Here is a 20,783-nt window from a genome sequence, read left to right as displayed (position 1 = left end):
GGGTAACATTGTGTAGAAAAGGCAACTGACAGCATGCATTTCTTTCTATAAAAAACTTTATTAAAAACATGAGCACAACATTCCTACACTTGTGACCAAAACTGGTACATGCTCTTCTCCAGCTATAAGCAAACTGTATTACATTCATAATTCAAGTATTTCTTCATCACTCTGGTCAGATAAGATACTGTATCTGAGATTGGAAATAAAAGCCAGAGGAATTCATTTTGTCCCCAACTAAATTCTGAAAACTATACTATATCTCGGTCTCAACACCAGTTCAATTTAATGTAAACTACAAGAAATTCCAAGGAAGGATCAGGCGTGTGATGTCAGAGAAAGATTCTCATGTAATTGTGTAAGAACCATGGAGAAGGAAAGGCATCAAGACCCAAACATCTGGTGGATCGAGAAATAAAATTCAAGAAATTTCTTGAAGAAATAAATTAAATGTGCAACAAATAAAAAAAATCCTTCACAGAACCCACAAAACAGGCATTTTCTTTGTCCAAACCTATAAGCAAGAACTACTTAAAATTTTGAATTCTAAATTCAAAATCCATCCATTCACCAGCTTCAGCTCGTCCATACAAATGAATGGCTGGGCAGAGCCAGTAACCCACTGATGATAAGGCGATCTAATACGGCTCAGACTGAGGCTGAAGAGATGCAGTGCTGCTGTGGCCTGGATGCTGCAGCATGAGGCTCCTTGGAGCCCCTTGCCTAAAGCCCATGCACCCCCCACAGCAGGATCTCATTGTAGGCTGATGTGAACAGGCACTTCCCTGAAGGGGAGAACCGACACACTTGCAAAGAGTCACTGTGGGTGGGAAAGTCCTGGAACTTTCCGCTAGTGGACTTGATGAGCTTCAACAGGCGTTCTGTGGAGAGAAGAGGGCATGAATGAGAACAAATATAGCACACTATTAAATCCAACACATCACTGAGAACAAATATAGCACACTATTAAATCCAACACATCACTGAGAACAAATATAGCACACTATTAAATCCAACACATCACTGAGAACAAATATAGCACACTATTAAATCCAACACATCACTGAGAACAAATATAGCACACTGTACACAATACATAACTAAGAACAATTTTAGCACGCAGTACACAACACATCACTGATCACAAATATAGCACACTGTACACAACGCATCACTGAGGACAAAAGTAGCACACTGTACTATACACCAACATATCACTAAACATGGGAAGAGGAAGTGGACTTACCGTTAGAACCAACAGCGACAAGAGAACCTATGGGCGAGAGGCCCAGACATGTTGCCCAGTGAGACAAAGCAATCTTCTTAATCACCTGTGGCAAGAAGTACCATGAGTAAAATATTAACAGGTTACAGGGGCATATCTCAAAGTATGCCCACTGCCCAATATTATGACGGCAGTGAGAAACAACTGTGAAAACAACCAGTTTTACTGTCACAATATCACAGATTGCAGTCAAAAAAATTTTTTTTATATGTTTCCTCAGTGTGAAAATAGTTAAGGGTCTACATGATTTAACGAATTTAACTATTTAGGACTCAGTTACTCTGTAATGATCGACAACTGACATGGATACAAATAACAGTATAATCTATTCTTGCTGTGTTTATCCACAGTAACACTCAATATATAATGCATGCTTTTGAGCAGTCGTTGCGGTTGCATATGCTCATTCAGAAGTGCGTGTAATTTGTAAAATATGTTTTTTGTTTCAGTAGGAAATGTGAACCTAACAGCTTCTAATACATTTTATCAAAAACATTAGCTTACGGCTAGGCAACATTAAGTTCTTTGCTGTAAATTACAATAAGAACTCTGCTCAGCTGTCATCAACGATGTTCAACGAGCTATTTTTCAGGCAGTTCAGGTTTATACATGTAGCTTGTACAGCTAGCACAGCTGTGAAGAAAGCTATTCTCGTCAACAGACTTATTCACATACCTTCCTTTAGCCGGAATGGAAAAGTAACTGATACACCAGATAAACCTCTGTAAATATAAACAGTTCCCCTGTGGAAAAGTTTGTTTTAATTCTGGCATCAGGCAAAGGCCTGGGGTGCGTGTGCAGATTTCTGAGGGACCACTGTCACCAACATGGCCGCATTACGAGCGCTCACACTGCTCGCATTTATTGTGTCTGGGCTGATGCCACGTCCGAGACAAAGTTACGTCTGTTGAAAAATGACCCAAATTACCTGTTTCTTGGACAGGCTGTAGAATGACATTTCCTTCTCTACTCCGTATCCTGTGTACAACACTATGCCCGAGTCACTGGGGTAGAAAGCAGCCAGGCTGGGGGGCAGGCTGTCGGGAGCCTTACAAATAGGACAAGAGAGGAGTGCAGGGGAGACGTACAGTCACTTCACACAGTCTCAATAAATACATTAAATACAAGCCTTAAAATAGACAAATAAGGAAAGGAGCAAATTCGATTTCTTGTTACTCATTTTGAAAAGTTAACAAAATATTGTTATCTGTTAATAGATTTTTTCAAAGCTACCTCAGGGCTGGTAGGGGCTGGGAAGGTGAGCCAATCCAGGAGCTCACACTTGTCTTTCGTCCAATCAGACGCCCAGATACTGACACGCCTGTCCGCACTGGCAGCCAACCACATCTCATTTCCTTCAAGTCCAAATTCTATGCACTGCAACACAGCCAAAAAACAGTTACAGTTACTTCTGCTTATTTAAATCATCCCATGCTCCAAACTGCAAGAGCGAGACTGCGGTCTGGTTCTGACCTTCCTCTTGACGCACTGAATGGTGCTGATGGGCGCCCCCTTGTGATCGCTGATGATGCGCAGGGTCATCCCGGTGAGGGGGCTACTGATGGCCATCAGGCCATCCTTACCGCCTGAGAGAAGCACCTGGCCTGTGGGAGAGAGGGGTCATACAGTGCCCTTGTGTTGACACCAGCAACAGCACGTTTGTATCTGTGGTCACTGCGCTGCTCCCATACATAAATCTCTCATTGTTTCTGCACTGCCATTTCATCACCGTGGCAACCTATCATCAGCCTTACACACAATTTAACAGGTCACATGTTTGTCAGTCTCATAGTGCCAAAATAAAAGGGGGTGGACAAATCAGTAATACTGCACTGCCACTTTTCTGTCCTGCATCAAGACCCAAGGGGACTACCAGTAAATTCTCTTGGCCCTGGATACATATGGTTAACAAAAAGATCTGATTGGCTGAGAGTACAAGTAATGTCTGTTGGGTGACCTTCAGCTGGTTCTCCCTTGATTAGATAAGTAGGCTGGAGCTCCTGACTTTTCAAAGCAACTTTTTGTATTCAGACAAGAGATTGGAGCTAGAATTTCTGAAATTCCCCTTCCCTTAAGTAATGTTAGCTTAGGCATGCCAGCAGTAGTCAATGCCTGTTAGCACTAAGGCAAGAAAAACCATATCAAAGAAATACCTCACCAAGTAAACATTTTGAAATATGCCATTAACCCAGGCTAACAGGAATATCTTAGTTACTGTATATTGCAAGCTAGTGTTTTCAGAAACTGAATAAAATGTTACTAAGCTAGTTCTCCAAACTGTTCTTTTTTATATAGTACTACCTAACTTGTTTTGCCTTTCGTAAGCCTACATTGCCAATAGCTGGCAGAATTGTTCTTCTGGTAACATCTTATTTTAACTCAAATTTCTGATTTTATAAATTTACAAATTGTTGGAATTTTAAAAATACAGTACAATCCTCACCAAATAAAAGACAGAATAAAGGTGTAGTAAGTTTGCAACATTTTCTGTACTAATGGTAGAGATATACACATTTACATTCCATTATACCAATATATATACCTGGACTACCAAAGATAGGGCTGTACTACAAGATTTTGCAGCATGGGAGCCAAGAAGAAGACCAAATGGATTAGGAATTGTCCACCTCTGTAGCAGTCACAGTCCTTATGGGACAACAGCTCTGGACCAATGCCCTACAACACCGCCATGAACCCTGAAGCAATGAGGGCCAAAATACATACATTAGGAAAATACATGCAAATCCAGCTGAAGGCAAACAGAAGCCAAATGCGCTCCCTCTCTCACCAGCTGCAGAGTACTGCACGGCCGTGACGGACACGGGGTGGGGGTGCAGCTTCAGCTCCATCTCAGAGGTGGCCAATCGGAAGATGCGCAGAGTCCCGTCGCTGTACCCCGCCGCAATGAACTGGCCTCCTTTGGAGGAGCCCAGCTCTGGGCTCCAGCAGATGCACTGACAGCTCTGCAGAGCGCACAGCATTAGTGTTACTGAACACACACTCACACACTCAAGCGGGATATGTATATCTACATCTAAGCATATCTATGTCTGATATGTATGTTCATATCAGTTTGTATATCTATATCTGATATGTATATAACAGATATATATATATATCTATATGTGATATGTATATCTCTAATATGTGTATCTTTGACATATATTTATATGTAATGTGTATATATCCGATCTGTATATTTGACAACTATATATCTGGTAAGTATGCTTCTGATATGTATATCTATATGTGATGTGTATATATGTCATATGCATATCTATATCTGAGTCATGTATATATCTTATATGTATATTCATATAAGATATGTACATCTTTAATAAGTGTAATTATACATAATATGTATATATCTGACATGTCTATCTGCTATCTATATTTACATCTGATATGTATGCTTCTGATATGTATATCTATATGTAATATGTATATCTATATCTGATACATATCTGTGGTGTGGGCGCTGGCCACTGAACAGTGGCTGCTGCTCACCTGAGTGAGAACCTGGAACTGCACCAGCAGCTCGTTGCTAGGTGCCGACCACACCCGCACGCTGCCGTCCTCCCCACACGTGGCGAAGCTACTCTCGTCCGGGCTGAAGAGGACGTCATTCACCTGGACGGGCCAGAGACACACAGCCTTCAGAGGCCTGCTTACCATTTATATTTAACTTCCCTCCAGAAATGGCGGCATTGCACAGACAGGCATAATGGTAGAAACCCATCATGGTAATTCCCTAAGTCTAGCTCAGGAACAAGTCAGCCGAATTCAGCACTGAGGATCTCACACTGATCTGGTTTTAATGCCAGCGGAGTGCGCGACGATGTGGGCGGGCCGGAGCCCACCTTGCTCTTGTGCCCGCTGATGAGCCGGATGCTGGTGTTCTCCACCCAGTTGATGTACCAGAGGGTGCCCGCGGTGGTGCCCACGATGCCCATGTCCATGACGTCATCGAAGGCCGCGCTCACCACCGTCCCGTCCAGGGTCATCTCCTGCTCCAGCAGCACCATAGCGTTGCTGACGGGCAAAGACACAAGCAATATCGACAGAGCAAAGAAAAAGAGAGAGAGTCTCATACTTCACATTAGATACAGGTGGTCTGGTACTATTCACAAGGATCAAAAGTGTGTACTTAATGACATATAGAATAAAAATGTAGTAAAAAGTAATTTAAGAAAGAATAATATTTTTATTAACTGACCTTCCAAAAGAGCGGCAGGTTATTTTTCTCAAATTCTACTCAGTAAGTGAATCCAACGTGTGAATACGTGCAAACACACAGACCAGTAAGAACAAAGACGCCAATAAGAACAGACAATGCAGGAACCAGAAAAGCATGCAAACAGAGGACAGTTCAGGCGTCTTCCTTACACTGCCCGAGTTTACCGGGCTCTGTCAGGTGGAGTGTGGATAATTAGGGAGCGCACCCTGAAACCACAAAGAAGGTTCTCACACCTGCCCTCGGAGGTCTCCAGCCCAGGCCTCATCCCCTGCACGGCCGCCACCGCCCACAGCCGGACTCTCTTAGTGTTGCTGCCCGTGAGGAGGCGGTTCTCCCTGCACAGCAGAACCCCTGAAACACACAGGTAACCCCACTGCCACCACAGCAACGCTCACAATACAAAACCAAGTTGGTTCGATTCTCAGCTAGGACACTGCCGTTCTACCCTTAACCTGCATTGCTTCAGTATATACCCAGCAGTATAAATGGATGCAATGTAATGTAAAGAGTTGTGTAAGTTTCTCTGGACAAGAGCGTCTGCTAAACACCTGTAATGTAATGTCTAACATCACCACCACCTTACTGGATGTACGCTCAGCAAATGTTACTTGACTAAAAGTACTTCTCACATCCCTTCGATTACCTGTCTTGCAGTTACAAAGACACTGTCCTGATAGAGGCCTGACTTGACTTGTCTAGTATCTGTCCTGTGTGTGCAAAGCTCCCACTCAGCACAGACAGGGAGGGCTGGCGGACTGACCGATCTCGCCCTCGTCCGCCTCCCAGGTCATGAAGCAGCGCTGGGAGGGGCAGTCCCAGGCGCAGACGCGCCCGCTGTTGGTGCCCGTGTACAGGATGCCGTCGGCGTAGCACAGCGACGTCAGCTCCACCTCCCCCACCTCGTCTGGCACAGGGGCAGTCTGCACCTGGAGAGGAGACGCACTGGCCTTACAGTCCCTCACCGCTCAACAGAAACCACCCCGCAGCTCGTCAAAGATTCATGAAAACCAGTTACTCCTTAATCTGAAGGAACTTGCCGTCACAAAAGAAAATGAAATCTTGTTCCAAAATAAATCTCACCTTTAGCTGCACATCCAGGCCGTTTGACTCGATGAGGCAGAAGAGGGCGCCAGAGCTCCCCACGCAGGCAAGCTGGCTGGCAGCGAAGGGGCTGAAGGCCATATCGTGGAGCGGCTGCTGGAGGCCGACGCTGGACAGCAGCTGGTACGTCCTGGTGCTCCACAGCGCCACCCCCGGGTCCGTGTAGTCTCCTGCCACAAGAAAAAAAAACTCAATTTCCCATCAGCACTTCAAAGACAACCCCAGCAAATCTACAGTCGACTGTAACTGACCAATGGACAGGAAGTAGAGGTCGTCTCTGGAGAAGGCCAAGCCCTGCACCTCCCCCTTGTGGTGAGAGAGGGTATTTTTGCAGGCGCCGTCGCGGACGCTCCAGATGCAGATGAGGCTGGCGGAGCCGCCGCTGCCCGCCGACGCCGAAGCCACCGTCTGCACGGGGAAACACAAACACACAGACGGGCATGAGAACCGGCTCCACCCTCCCGGCCGGCGAGACGGCGCGACGTCTCGGGCGCGGAGCTGTACCTGCGCGTCGTTGGCCACGGCCAGGCTGGAGATCTCCTCGGCGTGGCCCAGCCAGTGCCTCTGGGAGCCCGTGTGCAGGTCCTCCACCACCACCACACAGCCGCAGGAGTACGCGAACAGACCTGCGGCGGCACAGGGGAGAGAGCCTTGTGTGGGGAGGCAGTGTAGTATAATGGCTAAGGATTTGGTCTTGTAACCTAAAGGTCGCAGGTTTGATTCCCGGGTAAGGACACTGCCGTTGTACCCTTGAGCAAGGCACTTAACCTGCATTGCTCCAGTATGTATCCAGCTGTATAACTGAATACAATGTAAGTAGCTCTGGATAAGCGTCTCCTAAATGCCTGTAATGTAATGTAATGCCTCGCTGTGACCCGAGCGCCTTACGCTGCTAGGAGACACCGGCGGAACGTACCCGTGTCTGGATTCCAGACCATGTTGCCCCGCCCGTTCCCGTTGTATCCAATCACAGCCTTCAGCTTCAGGCCCTCCTCTCCAGCCTGGGGAGCCGCGGCACCCTGAGACAGAGACAAGCAGGGAATTCTGGGAAATTATAGTCACTGTTGGAGCCGATCAGAACATTACACACGTCTGAGTGAGCACAAGGGCCACTGCACCTGATCCAGGACAGAGGTCTTGAAGCGCGGAGTGAAGTGCCTGTAGGAATCAGGACGAATTGACGGCTTCTCCTCCACTTTATCCACTGAAAGAGGATAACCACAATGATACTTGGGTCAAAACAAGAATGAAGTGATAAACACTTCCCAGATGCACTGGTAAACGTGTGAGGGAAAAGCCTAGTAAAGCGCCTAAGCTGAGCGAAGCCACGCCTCTCTTGCCTGAGTGACAGGTGACTCCGTTCCTCAGGCTGGCTCCGTCCCCGCTCACTGCCATCTCTGTGACCCGGAGGAAGGACCCCGACACTGCAGGGGACGGGGCAGCGAGGGGCTCCGCCTCCTCTGAGCCCTCACACGCAGACAGGGCTGCAAGGACACACACACACACACAGACACACACACAGACACACACACACACACAGACACACACACACACAGACACACACAGACACACACACACACACAGACACACACACACACACACACAGACACAGACACACACAGACACACACACACACACACATATACACACACAGACACAGACACACACACACACATACACACACACACACACACAGACACACACATATACACACACAGACACAGACACACACACACACATACACACACAGACACAGACACACACAGAGACAAAACACACACAGACACACACACACACAGACATAGACACATATAGTACAGACTCGGTTTATATTATGTATCCAACGATTGCCTGTAACTAACTAAGTACTGAAAGGCCAGGGCTGTCCATAAGTGCCCCACCTTCAAGGCTGTTTCTGTTCATAGAGCTGATGTCCAGACACGGCGGGGAGGCTGATGGGAGGGGCACAGTCTGTCGAGGCATCCCATTGGACAGCAGCATCGGACTGATGCTCCGCAAATTATCTTCTGGAGCAGGACAGGACAAGATCGACAACTAAGAATACTCACTGTACAGGCTGCTTACTGGCAGAGAAGTTAATGCTTACTGCTTTACTTCAGTATCCAGCTTTATCCATCAAAATTACCAACACATGAGGTTGAACGAATAACACATTACATAATGAGCACAGCAAATCTGACTCAAATATGATTGACGGGCCTTTACAGGAACTTACCTGATTTAAAAGGAGAGGCAGACCTAACAACAGGAGAAGGGCTAAAACAGCAGACAGAAAGGATGTGTTGTTAGTGTGCATGAAGCCATTGTGTGTGCATCTACAAATGTGTGTGACTATGGAGGTGGACTCTTACCTCCTCCTCTTCACTGACTCCTCTGAATGGGCCATGAAGTCCCAGTAGAAGACAGCTTCCCCCACACTGACCACACCCAGCTGGTCCGGAGTGAAGCTCACCTGCTGTATGGGCTGGGAATGGCCAATGAATACCTGGGACGGACAGACAGACAGACAGACAGACAGACAAACACCAGCATAAATTTTTATAAATGTAACTCAAGCAAACGTCACCGCAAATGATATATTAATTTGGTTTGCCTCAATCGTTGAAAACATAGGAGCCTCTCTCCATGAGTATCTTCGTTGTTATTATTAACAGATGTATTTTCTATAGCTTCAGATAGAGCCAGGCAGCCCACCCCTCACCTGTGCGTTGACGTCCAGCTGCATCCTGTAGTCCCACACTTTGAGCACCCTGTGCCCCGCGCTCAGCAGGTAGCGGCCGTCCTCGCTCACCGCCAGCGAGCTGCACTGCTGCTTGTGCACGCTGGACACCTGCAGGGGGCAGGAGAGAGTCCACACCTCAACACCACAAGTTAACACAGGCCCCACACAGAAAAACCAACAGCGTTTGTACTTTACATACATTTTACACTAACATTGTACTGCTTACTCTAACGGAGGGTTAAATTAACACTTGCACCTCGCATACTGAAGAGGCGATTCTCAGACTTGGTTTTATTCTGAACAGTGTGAACAGGGTGTTAATCAAATGAAAATGTTCTGTGTCTAGATAATCCAGTCACCAGGTACTCTCTGGAATGAATCCAGAAAAGCTAAACCCCAGAAACGCCCGGGGGTCTCGGTCACCTCTCTCAGCAGCCTCCCCGTTTTGGCATAGAGCCAGAGGATCTTGTTGGCGGAGGTGGCGATCAGCAGGTGCCCGGTGGAGGCGGGGGGGAAGCAGACCTTCACAGCCGAGTCCAGGCTGGTGCTCTCCACGTCCAGGATGCTCACGTCCACCCTCAGCAGCTGAGGGAGAGGGAGAGGGGCCACCATCACGAGAGCATCCAGTCAGGCCTTCTACTGCTAATGCACCGTTTTCTATCTTGCATTCAGGAAAAACTCGGGGAATACTATAATTAAGACAGACTTTGCGACGGGTCCCATAATTCCCAAGCAAAATCTGATCAATCAGTTTAGTGACTTCTAAGGAGCCCTTTTCAGCTTATTCTTAGTCACTGTAATAGTCAGTCATTCTTCACGAGTTGACAAAGACATAAGGTAATGCTGGTTTAGCTGATCATTATTCAGTCTGCTAGGATGCAAAGATGGTTTTATTGTTCCCTTTTCATTTGAACATTTGGTTAATCAACTGTACTGCTCTAAACCAATATCACTGGCCGTGTCTCTGCTTGTGTTGTAATTAATGTGTCACATGACATGAGCCTGGTAAGTGAGTCATGACATCAGTACCTCATCCAGGGAGCGAGCGTCCATGACGGTGACGATGTGCTCCGAGGGCCCGACGAACGCCAGGCAGCGGCTGTCGCTGCTCACCGTCAGGGCGTCCGGACTGCGCTCCACGCCCCGCGCCACCACGTTACCTGCGCAGGGGGAGGAGCGCGAGTCACCTGACAGAGGGGGGGGGGGGGGCAGCCTACTCGCCGGGCATGAATGAGCTCACATCCTCACCTTCACATTCAGATTAGAGTGGAAAAGACTCACCCAGGGCTCTGAGGATGTGGTGGTCGTCCTGCGAGGCGTTATAGAGAACCAGAGAGCCCAGAGAGCCGGCGCTGTACATGAACTCCCCGTCAGGGGAGAAGGCCAGGCCGATCACCTCTCCCCTGTGCTGCCTGCAGAGACAATCACAGCCTGGCCGTCACACCCAGTCCAGTACATCCCATTCAGTTATCCAGAGCCACTTACAACACAGGAGAAACCTTATGAATAGCAGTAGCACATTCCCAGACCAGTGAGTAAATGTCACATCACTGAAGTACTAGCGCAGGTTAACTATGCTAACTAAGAACCAAAGTACAAATTCTAAATGTAAACTGACAATACCAGAACAAGCCCCAAACAAGAGAAAAGTAAAATCATAAAAATAGAAGCTAAAACCCTCAAAATACCATGACCTGTATAAGTACAAAAGGTGGGAGAGCTACAGGGGGTGGGGGAGAGGACTGACAAAGTGCAGCTACGTTAAAACATTCCCTTGAAGTTTCAGTATGCAAGCAGCTTTCAAAGCTTCACATTTCAACCAGCAGATGTCGACCTCGACCACCACGGAAATCTAACAATTACCAGCAGTCTTTATTATGTAAGAGTAACCAAAGGCAACATGTCAAGTCCACTCAGACTGATGTCAGAATTGAACCAGTGAACAATACCAGTCCAGCACAAACAGCTATACAATTCTGACATGGCACCAAGCCATTTAAGTGATGAACAACACCAACATTGAAGACTCAATTGTTATACCATAACAGGCACAAAATATACACTACAAAATCTTATCTCACCCGCGCATTAGCATCACTAGCCTAAATTCGAGCTGAAGATGGCATTTTTCAGCCGAATTAAATCTCAACGCACAGTCCTTCCTTTCGTCTGTACACTTCAAGTGCAGGGTCTGAGCATGTCAGTCGGTCCTGCTCTCAGCCTATGGTCATAGCATTCATCTCCAGGTCTAGCTTCACTGCTGCTATTGAAGTTGATAACTTTACTTAACAAGCTATTCTGAATGTGCATTTTGCACCTATGGCAAGCAGGAGAGCCCCATTATTAAATCGACACTGTACGTATTTCTGTGTACCGCGTACTTTACTCCCTGCTAGCAGGGCTTTGAGCAGAGGGCCGGATGCGTACTATATTTGAGTCAAGCGCGCATTTCGGTTCCACACAAGATGCGTAGATGTATACGTACGCTGCCAAACCCACAGAAGCACAAGACGGCACAGCACACGTTGTCATGAATACAAACCACCCCCGACACAAAGAGTCCAATTCACGGCGGACATAAAGCTCGTTTGAGCGAGGATGCACCCCGTCCTACATTCAAAACCCCGTCGATGATATCAGGCCATTGAGAGAGAGCGAGGGAAACGGAGAGGTGTGAAGGCATTAATGAAGAGACTGCTCTTTGAATTAGGCCCTTGACCCGAAAAGCTCATTTCTAACAGAATACCACAGCACCTAACCAACAGCAGCATACTGCATGATCATCAATATGGATTTCACAGAAATTACGCAACAGACATGGCTCTACTTTAACCTGTTGATCAAATCTTCACTGCCCTAAACAATAATGAATATGTGCTTGGCATATTTTTGACATATCTTTTGACACTGTAATTCACAATATTGTATTAACCAAACTCTTATGGTTTTCACAATCTTTCATATGAGTGGCTTGAGAGTTATGTGAGAGACAGTGAACAGTCTGTGCAAGCCAAAGGATGGGCATCTAATAGGGCTACCATAACATGTGGTGTTCCTCAGGGATCAATCCTTGGACCTCTGCTGTTCCTCATATACACTCACCGGTCACTTTATTAGGTACATCTGTTCAACTGCTCGTTAACGCAAATATCTAATCAGCCAATCACGTGGCAGCAACTCAATGCATTTAGGCATGTAGACATGGTCAAGACGATCTGCTGAAGTTCAAACCAAGCATCAGAATGGGGAAGAAAGGTGATTTAAGTGACTTTGAACGTGGCATGGTTGTTGGTGCCAGACGGGCTGGTTTGAGTATTTCAGAAAGTGCTGATCTACTGGGATTTTCACGCACAACCATCTCTAGGGTTTACAGAGAATGCAATTCTTTTTTCTTTTCTGATGACACCAGCCTGATCTTAGCACATATAAACTCACTTATCACAGATGCAAATACTGGTATGAAACTCACTTGTGCTCTGCCAGCAAGTTGGCACTGGCAATGTTGAAGACCCGCACCATCCCGGAGCTGGAGCCACAGGAGAACACCTGCTGACTGGGGTGGAAGGCCACCGAGCAGGGCACGTCCTCAGAGACAAAGTCATATAGCTGGAGCGACACACAGAGGGCACTGTTAACCGGATTCAAATACATTACCACGCACTGGACATTAACTACTGCTGACTGAGCTATGTTCATAATGAACCACATAAAGACACACAGAGAGACAGACAGCCACACACACACACACACAGACAGACAGACAGACAGCCACACACACACACACAGACAGAAAACCACACACGCACACAGACAGACAGACAGACAGCCACACACACACACACACAGACAGACACACATACATACATAGACAGACAGGCAGGCAGACAGACAGACACACACACAGACAGACAGACAGACAGACACACAGGCACACAGACATCCAGACAGGCAGACGGACAGACAGACAGACACACACAGGCACACAGACAGGCAGACACACACACACACAGACAGACAGACACACACACACAGGAAGTGCAGTGTCCACCTGCTGCAGGGAGTCCAGGTCCCAGATGCGGACGCTGCCGTCGCGGGAGGCAGTGGTGATGCGCCTGCGGATGCCGTCCACGCAGAAGCCCAGCACGGTGTCGGTGTGTGACCTCATCAGCGTGCTGTACTTGCGGCTGCTAACGTCCAGGTAGCCCAGGTTCCCCGTGCTGGTGGCCGCCAGCACGCTGAGCCCCTCCTCGCTGACCGCCACCAGGCTCACTGGCCCCTCATGCACTGTGGACAGAGACACTGACACAGTTCAGCCACCAGGGGGAGCTTTGTATTTACCAATCTGGTGATGTGCGCACGCTTCAGGTGTTGCGTTTTGTGTGCATGCGTGTGTGTGCATGTGAGAGTGTGTGTGTGTGTGTGTGTGTGTGTGCGTGTGCGCATGACGTGTGTACGGGCCCATTCCTACAGCAGTCCCTAGACCTGGTCTGCATGTTAAAAATGCAGACAGTGCTCTGACAGAAAGACCACCGCAGGAGAGAGGGTCTGAAATGAGGAGAAACACAGGCAGCCCCGCGGTCCTCACCGGCCTCAAGAAAAACACTGGAGAAGTCCAGAGGCCAGAGGCGCAGGTAGCCGTCCTCTGAGCCCGTGGCACAGAAGGCCGAGGAAACGCTGATGCTGTTCACGGCGATGCCGGGGCCTGCAAGGGAGACGGCACAATCAGCGGCGGAATCGCAAACAGCCGCTTTATCTGGGAGTCAAACAGCCACGTTACACTAAAATTTCACAAAAATTAAAATGGCAAACATGTAATTACACAATAAATCCAAACTAAGTGGCGTTGAGGGAATGGACAAGTGAGCTGCAGTAGCGTCACATCTCCGTGCCAATGAAAACTGATGGCATTTAAAATGCGCCTGGGGCAGGCCGACTCACCGGTGCTGAAGGTCTGCTTCTCCCTGCGCTCCGAGTGCACCTGCTGCGCAGGGACCAGGCGCCGCACGTTCCTGATCGACACACTCTTGTAGTCAATCTCCAGGATGTGACCGCTTCTGCTGCTCGCAAACCTGCTCGTACACAGACAACCAAGGCGACAGCTCTCACAATTATCTTTTTTTTTCCAGCAAACACGTGCGACATGTCCCAATGTAGGTGTTCGGAAGGCTAATTAGGCAAACGAGACAGCAGATGCTCTTTATACTTACCACGCTGTGGTAATTGGAAAGTACAGGCTAGCAAGGGTGTCCATGCATGCTAACAGCCAAGTGTAATCGGCATTAACTGAAACCTGTACTCCCCGGGCAACACTATGGGCAATCATGTGATGGCTCACTGGAGAGCCAGCCAGGCTACATGGCCAAGGCTAATATTTCCAAGGCTAATCCTGTACTCTGAATCAGTGTTACTGAGCTAGCGGCTAGCGCTTCAGCTCTGTGCAGTAAATGGAAGGCCACTTGATTCGGGTACGCCGAGCGGAAAGGTCGGCGCGGAAGCCCAAACGGGGGGGAAGGCTCACAGCGTGCGGTCCTCCGGCTCCTTGTCCGCGCAGTGCCCTTCCTCGAAAGCCACGTCCGTGAAGTCCAGGGCGTGGTACTCGCCCAGGTTCACCGGGCAGGAGCGCAGGGACCCGCTTCGCACGCGCCACAGGCGCACGTTGTCCCTCCCACAGGACACCATCCTGAGAACAGAGGCACCCGTGAGGCAAACAATGAGCCACACAGAACTCTGCACCTAAACCACCTCACTATTTTTTGCTGTTCCAAATTATTCATTTTTATGTATTTAAATTTTTTAAATTATTACTTCTTTTTTTGCAGATTTTACAAGAGATACAAAAACAAAGCACCGCAGCTATTAAAAATGCACATGGGTTCTTTTTGGGAAATACAAAATTGAGAAAATGAAGTACTTTAATGTGCAAAAGGATCCAACTTTCTGCAATCCATTTCTGCAGAACTATTTTTTGCCCCATAAAACATCATAGTTAATTACAAGTTTAACACACCCAGTTGCCTTTTAAAGTGAGAAACACAAGCGGACGTGCCGAGCAAACGGCACATTAAATATCTGCAGCACGTTAGCGTCAGCGAGGGGACAGGCTGAGGGGACAGAGGGCGCTTATGCGGGGGCGGCACCTGGTGTCGTCGAAGAAAGCGATCTTCATGGTGTGCACGTCCACGTCCGTGTGAGCCTTGGCCAAAACCACCACCTCTTTTCCTTTGGTGACCCGCCGCGTGTTCCACACGACCACCAGCTGGGGCACAGAGGAGAGGACCAATCAAAACAGGAGCAGTGACACCTCTGAGAAAAGCGCAATGTGACCGTACGGGACCGCAGACGCACGTGAGCACACGTCTCTCAGCGCTCAAAACGAATCAGATCCGCGCGACAGAAGAACAGACGGATCATTCGCTTCCTTTTCGACGAAAGCGCGGAGCGGAAGCAGCCGTGCGGAGGCTTCACTCACCGTTTTGCTGTGGCTGTCCTTGCCTACTCCACACAGAACCCCACCGCTGTGGGAGAAGCTGAAACACAGCGCCAAAGAGCGGTTCTCACAAATGTCTCAACCGTCCTGTCTCACAGACAGTAGTGTCAGCTCAGAACCAGCTGCATCGAGACCCTAATGCTGAATTACCCTTGGGTCTCTGTACTCTTCTGACTGTATCATGTGCTGCAGGAGACGCCTTCTTTCAGATAAGACGTTAAACTGAGGCTCACTGCAGTCATTAAACCATCATTACATTTATTTCTAAGAACTTTCCCCTTAATTGATAAAGCGCTTCAAGACCAAAGAACTCTACATGAATGCAATCTACCATTACCACTAGTTCAGTTATTGTATGGTAGAAGAATCAAAAGATTCTTTGAAAGCAGCATAAATATCATCCCCTTCTGTATGATTTTTCTGGTGTCGTGGATTCACAAACCAATGACTCTTCTTTAGCAAGCATACAAGATGTATTCGTCAACCAGCTGAGACCAGGGCTGAGTACTATGTCTTAGTCAGAGAGGACAGCATGCACAGGTTACCTGAGAGAGGACAGAGAGTGCGCGTGGGTTTTGAACATGGCCAGGCAGCTGCCATTGAGGTAGTTCCACACACGCACGATGCTCTGATTGCCCATCTGCGCAGACGCCAGGACAGTGCAGGCGCCGTTGAACGCCAACGCTGACACCTGGCACAATACAGGAGCACACCATCAAGCCCACCCATGTTCCTCTACCCGAGATGTAGCAGCAACCCCAAAACCACTAACAATCCTTCAAATATCCATGAACATATGAACACCCACCTATTCAGGACAAAGCTCACACGCTTTTGTCAAAATGCCTATGCAATGGCTACGTACTAAAATTAGTCGTAAGTTATTTGCAGCTTGTAACCGTCCCGATTTCCTTGTCATGGACTGACAGCAGCCCTGAGCACTCACTTTGTCCGTGTGCCCAATGAAAAACCGTTGCTGTCCAGAGGAGATCTTCATCGAGACGATCACGGCATGACAGGGGTACACCACCGCATCTCCAGATTTGGTCCACAGTGCCTGGGGACACCAGGTCACAGTCAGTCTGCAGCAATGCTCTCCTGTTCTTTGTAGGGCACTTAAAGTATACATCCAGCTACACACTACCACTTACACATTTGGTGGTGCACCCTCCAAAGCCAATGATTCTGTTGAGCTTCAGGATGGGGTCCGGCTGCAGTTTCTGAAGGAGAGAAAAGGCAGGGCGTAAACAGAGGGAGGTGTAGGAAGCTTATTGAATTCTCCACCTCCAGACTGGGCTCGTTCCTTACCAGCCGCTCTGACGCTTTCCTCAAAGGCAGGGAAACTGGCCGTGGGACCGTGGTACACACCATCTGAAACATCCACAGAGAAGCTACGCCACAGCTATAACACACCCATATGTGCACATAGAAAACAGGAACCAGGGGAAACTGCGGCTAGATGAGGAGTGTTGAGAAAGGCAGGAATCTCACCTCCTCCCCTTCACTGTCCTCTCTTTGCAGGGCGACTCCATCGTCTCTGTGCACAAAGACGTGCACGCCCTCGTTTTCCATACCCAGCATCCTGGGCGTGTCGTCCTCGTCCAGGCTGTCCGGGTCCTGTGGCTGACTCCCGTCCTCCCCCGGATCCTGCCAGGTGTCCTGCAGCTCCCTGCGCCCTGGCACGACGGGCCGAATGCCCAGCTCAGGCACGCTGGCGGTCACCAAAGGGACGTGATACCTGGCGCGCTGTGGGGGAGGGAGAGGGGGCACTGACCAAGCTGGAAGTACAGCACAAAGACCTTTCAACCATAAAACCATTCCCAGACAGACTGTGGGGGGCAATGATCTATCCAACTCATGTTGCCATAGAAAACAGAGGAATGACAACAACCCTTTTGTATTTTAAGTTATAACACTGAACATACCTGAAAACCAAGCTGACACCACAAATTAAATATTTCTCCAAAGGAATTCCAGAAACAAGAGCTTGTAGACAGTAAAGGACATAAGACCCTCACATGTTTGGGGCTGGTGATTTGTTGGATAAGAGAGACCCTGTCCTTCACAGGCTTGCTGATGGAAACCTGACGAACAGGGTTTTCAGATGTTGTGGAACCAACTGGAACAAGACAATATGAGAACACATGTAGCGCAATGTGTCATGGTCCGAGAAGCAGCACATCTGATGAGAAACATCTCACTCACTTGTTGGACTGGTACACCCTTTCTGAATTGAATCAAAAGGCATCTTGGCTCCATCAGAAGGAAACCTGGGGAATATATATTATGGGCCAGTCAAAATATACTATCAGCAGTATGCTACTCTCCGTCCCATTGTGTGCTGGATGTTGCTTTAATTAGGACAAAAAGAACGCCTCTGATTTTCGTTTTGCTTCAGTGTGATTAAACACACTTGGAATAATTCTAATGATCTGTACTCAGGCACTTTGGAAGAAGGAAGGACAGCTACCTGATGAAGTCATATAGATCATGCCAGCTTTCTCCCTTGGGCACAGGGAAGCACATTTCACGCGGCATTGGACCAGCGCCTTTCCCAGATCCTGTTCCTGCATGTTTGGCTTCATTGAAAGACAGCTCTGGAGATTAGAGAGCATAAAGTGCTTTTTAATTCATTTTTCTAAATACAGTCTAAATACAATGCTTCTCCCCAGTTTGTAAAACCCAGCCATATTTATCAATGCACATTGCCGCAACCTTCACTATCAACATGAGAAAGCACAGACAAGCTTGAGCTCTGCTCTGAATCATGTGATACTAGCTGCTGCACCTCATCACACTGCAGTTTGCAAGTCGAGCTTGCACAGACATGAGTCGGAGGCAAACTACTTCACAGTGCTTTCAGAGTTACAGCAGCCGGCCTTTGTGGCACTGCAGCTGGTAATGGCTCCTAAGGGCAACCAGAGCATCCTCTCGCACGAACACCTCCTCACCTGGGTCACACAGCAGGTCGCTGGTGAACATGTTCTTTACAGACATGTTGGCGCACAGCTTCACACTCTTCAGGTGGCTGTGGCGGCGGTTGAGGTAGACGGAGAGGACATACTGCAGGTCTATCAAAAGGCAGGTCCAGCGCACCGTGGGAGGAGCCGGGCCCACCAAATCTTGGCATGAGAGAAAAAAACACCACAGATTGACACAAATCCCAATGAATGGTTTTTAGCAAAGGGGGAATAATGATGATTTTGATTGTGACAACAGATGCTGTTTACCATGCCTGGCTGCTTTAGCCGTGCTCTCATACACTGAGCCTTTAGCAGCTCCACACAGGAAGGGGAACTGAAGCCAGGTGGCTGTGGACTTGAACTCCTTGAACATGTTGGAGAAGGAGATGCGGATCACCTGACTTTCCTGAAGGGGAAATAGCATGAAAAAGGAATGCACAAACAATGAATTGTGATGACTCACTTTAGACATGATTGCAATCTCCACAACTGCCAATTTTTGACAGCTTTTTGGATTAACCTTCTATGATTCATTATTAAAGGCAACCAATCTTGAGCAATAAATTGCATGATGCAAACAATGCTCTTGTACATCTGTATTATTTCCGGCTGTCCTACTATACCTGAGAAGCCACATCCAAATGCACCACAAAGTGTTTGGTAGGGCTGGGTCTGAATAGCAGGTAGAAGTAGCGTCCAGTCAGTCCAAGCGATTGGGTACTTGTCTTTGGCACCAGGATGTAGGTGCTGGCTGGAATTGATCCACGTATGCGAAAAACTGAACACTTTAATGTTTTGTCCTGAGAACAAAAAAATTTGATTAAAAAAAACCTGAGTAACTGTTCGCCTAAACTTAAGTTAGAGGCATCTGCATGGATATGCAGGCAGCAGCAAAACAGTTACTTTACCATATAGGTGGTCACATCTCCTTCTCTGGTTGATTTCTTCCATTCCTCTATCTTCACGTGTTTAAAGATATTGACGTAAGGATGCTGCCAAACTTGAAAGGACATGAGAATAGCGCAAGTCATAAAGGAGTAACGGACAACACAAATGATTCGGCTAGCTGGTACGTGACTAAGAAAGCAATGTCTACTTCAGTAAGCTATGATTCATTTGAAAAATGAAATTCTAGCAACATTTGTTAGTTATCTAAATGAATGGTTATCTAGATGCATGGGAACTGTTACAGAAATAAGTTACCAGATGTCTGCGTAATCAGTGAGTTGACAGAACTAAAACCGATGAATTCACGTAGATTCATATAAAATTCACGTAGCTAACGGACAACTTTGCTCGTTATTTGGACAATCTCGCTAACTAACGTTAACGTTTATTTTCTTTTTTGGGAACTTAGTGGATACACCGGTTGGGGGTAGACAGCTAGATCAGCAAGTGAACAACATTAGCTATCACATATAGAAACAACGTTCAATTATTAACGTCACTAGCTAAATAAAACTGGACCATAGTCAACTTAGGTAGGTAGTTACATTACCTCTAGACGACATTGCAACGGAAGGGATTCATTCACGAATATACAGCTATATTACTAGCTAGGACAATTTTCTTTGCTAGCGTTATATGGCTAAGTATCTAACTTATAGTCAACGGGTTAAGTTAGATAGCGACTGTGCAGTGTGACTTGCTCCTGAACAGTAGCCAACTAGATATGTATTCTTTTCATAGCGACCTGACGTAAAAACTGGCATCGGTTGAGCCATTTTTAAGTAGCTAACATAAGATCCGTCTTAATCACAAACGATTTTATTTCGGCAACGATATGCTTCCTTCAGTGTGCTAGCAAACTCCGCTCCTCCAACTGTAAACACTCTTCATACTCCCGCGGCAGATACCGCCGTTTCCATGACCAGCACGTACCCACGTTCTGCTACCAAAATGATTCTGGGAGATGCAGTTCTACGGGGGAAAACTTTGCAAGTATTCATCAGTATTCATTCATTTTT

General features: G+C 47.5%; 1 protein-coding gene across 1 annotated transcript; it reads right to left on the bottom strand.

Annotated features, from left to right (window-relative positions):
- Positions 1-38: 38 nt before the first annotated feature.
- Positions 39-20,688, bottom strand: wdr90 (WD repeat domain 90). Its single transcript, XM_064322335.1, has 43 exons — positions 20,315-20,688; positions 19,725-19,816; positions 19,440-19,616; positions 19,084-19,222; positions 18,805-18,975; positions 18,324-18,450; positions 18,059-18,123; positions 17,872-17,972; positions 17,345-17,599; positions 17,162-17,224; positions 17,005-17,073; positions 16,800-16,910; positions 16,399-16,544; positions 15,836-15,893; positions 15,504-15,622; positions 14,885-15,046; positions 14,305-14,435; positions 13,952-14,068; positions 13,415-13,650; positions 12,836-12,972; positions 10,648-10,778; positions 10,396-10,526; positions 9,790-9,951; positions 9,346-9,474; positions 8,996-9,129; positions 8,860-8,900; positions 8,525-8,650; positions 7,964-8,107; positions 7,742-7,827; positions 7,540-7,642; positions 7,128-7,249; positions 6,875-7,031; positions 6,603-6,793; positions 6,283-6,448; positions 5,756-5,873; positions 5,146-5,317; positions 4,793-4,915; positions 4,074-4,248; positions 2,759-2,889; positions 2,519-2,662; positions 2,214-2,333; positions 1,247-1,331; positions 39-881 (listed from the first exon to the last, which is right to left on the bottom strand). Exons 1-43 carry the CDS (start codon positions 20,325-20,327, stop codon positions 724-726), a joined length of 5,538 nt encoding a protein of 1,845 aa, XP_064178405.1. The 5' UTR covers positions 20,328-20,688; the 3' UTR covers positions 39-723.
- Between the last annotated feature and the right edge of the window lie 95 nt (positions 20,689-20,783).

This window comes from Anguilla rostrata, chromosome 2, assembly GCF_018555375.3.
Source record: "Anguilla rostrata isolate EN2019 chromosome 2, ASM1855537v3, whole genome shotgun sequence".
Classification (NCBI taxonomy): Eukaryota; Metazoa; Chordata; class Actinopteri; order Anguilliformes; family Anguillidae; genus Anguilla; species Anguilla rostrata.
Note: the sequence above shows the minus strand (reverse complement) of the source record. Positions and strands in the feature narration are given on the sequence as shown.

Excerpts from the sequence above, each read along its gene's own strand:
- wdr90 (XM_064322335.1), bottom strand. Across the intron at positions 6,449-6,602 it reads GCCTGGATGTGCAGCTAAAG|GTGCAGACTGCCCCTGTGCC; the intron begins GTGAGATTTATT and ends TCTCCTCTCCAG. Across the intron at positions 4,916-5,145 it reads TCAGCGGGCACAAGAGCAAG|GTGAATGACGTCCTCTTCAG; the intron begins GTGGGCTCCGGC and ends TGGCCCGTCCAG.